This window comes from Mus caroli, chromosome 11 (assembly GCF_900094665.2).
Source record: "Mus caroli chromosome 11, CAROLI_EIJ_v1.1, whole genome shotgun sequence".
NCBI lineage: Eukaryota > Metazoa > Chordata > Mammalia > Rodentia > Muridae > Mus > Mus caroli.
The window spans coordinates 63,679,612-63,685,136 of NC_034580.1; the positions used below are offsets into that span (position 1 = coordinate 63,679,612).

General features: G+C 53.0%; 1 protein-coding gene across 3 annotated transcripts in view; it reads right to left on the bottom strand.

Annotated features, from left to right (window-relative positions):
- Positions 1 to 4,072, bottom strand: part of Arhgef15 (Rho guanine nucleotide exchange factor 15) — a 14,915-nt gene extending 10,843 nt beyond the window's left edge. For 2 of the 3 annotated variants that reach the window (XM_021176963.1, XM_029484208.1), the window contains exons 1-4: positions 3,459 to 3,503; positions 1,150 to 1,805; positions 543 to 893; positions 180 to 234 (exon numbers count right to left, since the gene is read on the bottom strand). In XM_021176963.1, the coding sequence (XP_021032622.1) occupies positions 180 to 234; positions 543 to 893; positions 1,150 to 1,756 (1,013 nt within the window). In that variant the 5' untranslated portion in view covers positions 1,757 to 1,805; positions 3,459 to 3,503. Of the gene's footprint in view, positions 1 to 179; positions 235 to 542; positions 894 to 1,149; positions 1,806 to 3,458; positions 3,504 to 3,974 lie in introns of those variants that run through there. The other variant, XM_021176964.2, reaches the window with a different exon arrangement.
- Between the last annotated feature and the right edge of the window lie 1,453 nt (positions 4,073 to 5,525).

Genomic DNA, 5,525 nt, shown 5'->3' on the forward strand with positions numbered 1-5,525 from the left:
TGCATAACTAATAAGGAACAGAGGTCAGATTAGAAACCTGGGCTCCTTGTGTCTGGAGCCCCGGCTCTTCCCCTTCTACCTGAATAAGGTAGTATTCATCCGAACTTGGAAGGTTAGTCTGCCCTTAGGTGAGAGCATGGTGAGGCAAGAAGGGAGAGCAAAGGTGGGGAGTTCGTTACCTTCCCTCCAAGGCTACAGAGGGAGCATTCAGAGGAGCTTCTTCAGGTCTGTCCCCTGGAGAGAGAAGCCAGAGTGACCACAGCTAAGCTCCAGACACTGAGCCCCAGCCCTAGTGAGAACTGGCACTGAGAATGCCACTCCCCAGAGTGTAACTCCAGAGCCACAGAGGATAGAAAATGGAAGAGTCCAGGGCGCGATAGGGGTGTAGCTGACCACTCAGCCCCATCCCCACCCCTCACATCCCACCCTCCTCCACATCCCCCACCCCACATCCCACCCCACTCCCTACTCCACCCCACCCCACCCCGGTGTTCCCAAAGCCCAGAGATCCTACCACTCCAGGCTCCGCCCCATCTCCCCACCTTCCCAGGCCTTTGTAGCAGTTTGGATCCCATCTTCTGAAGGCAGTTTCAGGTCTGGCTGTGGAAGCTCCCCAGAGGTGCTGACATCCTGTCTGACTTTAGTTGGCTTGGGGGGCTTGAGGGGAGGTAGGAGTTTGCGCTCGGCAGTGGAGCGATAGGATGTGAGCACAACTGGAGGGTGACTGATGACTGGAGGATTGATGCGGGAGCGGGAGGTTCGGAGTGGGGATGCCCGGCAGGGGATCCTGAGGATGTCCTCAGAACTCCCCACAGGCACCCACCGGAGCTCCAGGCCAGGCTTTGCTACATGGCAGACACAGGGGCAGCATGGAGGGCAGGCCAGGGCAGCATCTGTGAAGAAGGGATTGCCTAAGCAGTAAGTTCTTGGGGCCTGGCTCATTCCTGCCTCGTCCCACATCAAGGACCAAACCCGGGTATCTATAGATCTCCTGTGCCCCGACTATCTGCAAACTCTAAGAAACACAGAAAATAGATTTCTCATACATAAAATCCACACTAGAAGAAATGTTAGCCCTTTAAAGTCTTTAAGCATTGAAAACAAAGCTATGTTGAGGTCACCCCGCTGCACCGGGGTGTGTATGCTTACCAGGAGTGCCGTTCTCCTGGGACTCATTTCCGGAAAGGACGACTTCGGGAGTCTCTTTCTCCCCATTCACATCCGTGCTCCCTTGGGAGCACCGTTCCAGGGAGTCTGAGGACTGGGCTTTGCCTTCAGCTCCCCATTCAAACTTGCCGGCCAGTCTGCGAACCGTGCCAGGGGCCGATGCAGAGCCATCCTGGAGAGGCGTAGGGCCCGAGGGCAGAGGTGTTCGGGAAGACCCAGAGGGCTTGGGTGGGGGCACCGGAGAGCAGGGAGCTGGTTCTGGGGAGATGGAGCGCCGGGACACTGGGCTGGGACTCGGTGTGCTGGAAGGTGAGTCAGGGGAAGTCTGAGAGTCCAGACTGGTTCTAGAAACTGAGGGAGGCAGAAGAGCAGGGGGCTTCAGAGAAGCTGTGGGGGGTTCCCAGAAGATGGAGGTGCACACTGAGGCCGATGCATCATTGGATATTTGAGGAAGTGCTTTCGGAGAGGAGCCATTGTGGAGAGGCCCCGGGGAGTGTGGAGCCCTATGCCGAGATGGGGGTCGGGGGCGGATGATCCGAGGGGGCTTCAAGGTAGGGGGCGTTGCTGCAGGAAGAGACTGAGCAGACATCGTCTTCCGAGTGTTTCCAAGGAGTGGGGTGTTCTGCGGAAGTCATCCCCTGAGGAGGGTGGAAGGAGGAAGTGCCCCTTAGTGTCCCCTGGATGGAGAGACTGAGGCTGTCTGAAGCCACGTTTTTTTGTTTTGTTTGTTTTGTTTTGTTTTGTTTTTGTTTTTGTTTTTTTTTAAGTCAGGAGAGAAGGCTGGTACATTTCCCTCCCTTCCTCATCTCTACTGTCTTCTCTCCTCACCCCTCACCCCTCCTCATTCTGCCCCTGGACCCTCCTGGGCAGCTTTTCCTTTTTAAAGACAGCATCTCTTATTCTGCATCCCCGACTGGCCTCAAAACTTCTGTTCCTCCTGCCTCATCCTCTGGAGCTGTATCGCAATGTCCAGCTTCTCTATGATTTTTGCTGCCACAGTCAAGTCAAGAGGACACAGCGGAGGTAGGGACAGGCCGTTGGGGAGGATGGGGAGGCAGGGGTAGCAAGATTCAATGAGGAGAAATCAGCTTGCTGGTGTAGTTGCTGTGTGTAGGAGTTTATGTAAGCATGTGTGTTCTGTTATCCAGGGCTGGATGAGTGAGAGTTGAGAGTGCCCTGGGAAGCTGTGTTGTGGAAGAGTGGAGTCAATCGTGGCTGGTCACAGGCACATCAAGAAGTGTGTGGTGCGAGCATTGTGTGTGTGTGTGTGTGTGTGTGCAGTGTGTGCGGTGTATGTGTGTATGTGAGAGTGTGTGTGGTGTGTATATGTGTGAGTGTGTATGTATGAGTGTGTGTGTGTGGTGTATATGTGTGTGTGAGTGTGTGGTATATGTGTGAGAATGTGTGTGTGGTATGTATGTGTGAGAGTGTGTGTGTGGTATGTATGTGTGAGTGTGGTGTGTATGTGTGTGTGAGTGTGTGGTATATGTGTGAGTGTGTGTGGTGTGTATGTGTGTGGGTGTGTATGTGTGTGAGTGTGTAAGTGTGAGTGAGTGTGTGTGAGTGTGTGTATGTGTGAGTGTGTGGTGTGTATGTGTATGAGTGTGTGTGTGTGTGTGTGTGTGTGTAGCTGAGGGATGCATCACTGTTTCCCTACTCTGGCTGCCTCTCCTCCCCCCTCCCATTTCCCAGTTCCTCTCTCCGGACTCTCCCTTTCCGGATTATTTTTAGTCTCCTTTTCCTGCCCTGAAGATTCCTGGAGCCTCTGACCCCAGGAGACCAGGAGGCCCCAGCCTGGTCTCTTCTGCTTCCCATCCTCTTATTCCTGCCACACCTGGGTCTGGTCATAGAAAGAGGCTCCAGTTTGACTCTGGGTTCTGTCTAATGCCAGGGAGGTGGCTACAAGTCCAGGCTGAGGCACAGAACCAGCAGCCCAGGGACGGTGGGACCTGTGCTACTCTACCTCTTGAGGATCAGGAGGATGGGGACAAGAGCTGGGACACAAGAGAGCCTCTAAATTCCCTATGGCAGTCAGAAATCATAGCCTTCCAGGTCCCAGGTTAAGTTGAGAAAAGATGGCTATCAGGAACCCCTTAGATTGCAGCTCACTCAGTGGCCCCTGCATGGTGCCAATAAACCAACCAGTCAGTGTGGTTACCCAAGCTTGGCCTCCTGTTCCCCAGTCTCTGCACCTTCAGGGAAACCACCCTTCCCCATACCGGGTACCTCCTGTTAGTTCCTTACCCACTCCAGAATGAGCCCAGAGAGTCGGGGGGACCCCAAGCACTTACCCTCCAGTTCCCTCCACTCCCAGTCACCTCCGTGGGCTGAGTGAGTAGGGGCAGGAAACAGGAATCCGATCCTCCTCCCAACCGGACACCAGCCCCCCCCCCCCAGCCACACCAGGCTCCACATGCGCACACCGGGCCTAGAGGATGTGAGGAATCCAGCATCCAAGATGTTGGAGGTTTGAGAAGACTGGCACGCAAGTATGTAGAGGAGGCTAATTTCCCGTGCACCCTCACCTGTACTGCTACGTGGAGGGGGTGGGGTGGGGGTGGTGACGGTGCGCGGGGTCCGGGGGTGTTCAAATGAGGGTGGGCAGCCCAGGGCAAGCTGGGCTGGCAGAACGGCATGACCATCTTCATGCCTCCCTCTTAGCTAAGGGATGTCTGGCTTGCACAACTGTCTATGTCCCCATCTTCCAACCTTGGTGCGAGCCAACCACACTTTGCACTTAGGGATCCTCTCTTCTCCACCCTCCCCCACATCTGCAGAGGCCCCACCCCACCCCACCAGGAATTTACCTCTATGGTTTGAGGTCGTTTTTTTTTTTGTTTTCAGCAAATCTTTCCCCTGTCCCTTCGGAGCACCAAATGCCGCCCAAACTCTCCAGATAACTGCGTCTCTGAGGCGGGAACTGAAGGCCCAGATTTCCATCTCCGCAGAGGAAGCCAGTGCCTTGGCCCCACCCAGCCATTGTGTCAGACCAGGGTTGTGAGTGTTGAGGGTGGTGGGGAAGGGGAGCCTCTAGATTTGTAGAGTGACTTGCTGCTCACTATTCTGTGTTCCCAGTTCCTCAGGAGGCCCCAGCTCTCAGTGTTGCGCTGGGAGGCTCCCACAGCAAATGTCCTGGAGTCAATGCAGGGGGAGAAAGGAAGACAGGTTGTGGAGTTCCAGCCACCACTTACCTCTAATTTGCTCTCTGATCTGGACAATGAGCTCCCAGGGCTGGGAACATGTCCTAGAAACAGCTGAAAGGGGTAAAGTCAACTGTACACAGCCTGGGAGGGAGACTGGTGGGGGCTGCAGGGGCAAGTTCCTGTCAGATGTTACTCCGTGGACACACATCAAGACACTGGGAAGAAAAATCAGGTAAGCTTGTATTGAAAGATGGTTTAAACCCCTTCTTGCTGAAAGCCAAAAGCCTAAAGTCTTTCTAAGGGACCACACAATCTGCCCTATTTCCCAGCTTCTCCCTTCAGGCCTATTCATACCTTAGGATTTTTGGAGTTCTAATGCCTGAAAATCTTCCCAGAAATCTCCCTGAAGCATTCCTTCATGTCCTCTGGGCAGCTGGAAGGAACCCTCTCAAAGAGGTCTGTTCTGGCTACTCTAAAATTTCAATCCACTGGGCTACCTGGTCAGGCCTTGTCTCAAAAAAAAAAAAAAAAAAGAAAGAAAGAAAGAAAGAAAGAAAGAAAGAAAGAAAGAAAGAAAGAAAGAAAGAAAGAAAGAGAGAGAGAAAAAAAAGAAAAAAAAAAGAAAAAAATGGAAAGGAAATCCAGGCTGAAGGTGTGAGCTAGCAGTAGCCCATTAAAGTGGTTTATGAGGCTCTGAGTTCCATCTGAGTGCTGCAGAGGGAAAGAAAGGAAACTAAGGGGGCTACAGAGAAGGCTCAACATTTAGGAACACATCCAGACTTCCCACAGACAACCTTTTCTAGCCTCCAAGGGCACCAACATGCATAGCACACATACACACACACAGAGGCAGGCACTTAACTGGAGATAATCATTCAAGAAGAAGGAAGGAAGGACTGAGAGATGGCTCAGCAGATGAAAGCACTGCTGCTATTCCAGAGGACTCAAGTTCAGTTCTCAGCACCCACATTGGGTGGCTTACCACTGCCTGTCTCTCCAGCTCCTGGGAATCGAACACCCCTGGTTTCCATGAGCCTCTGTGCTCACATGCACATAGCCATAGAGAGCAAGTACACACATATGCATACACCCAAATAATTTTATATTGTTAAAAATAAAATCAGAAGCCAGGCGTGGTAGCATACGCCTTTAATCCCAGCACTCCGGAGGCAGAGGCAGGCGGATTTCTGAGTTCGAAGTCAGCCTGGTCTACAA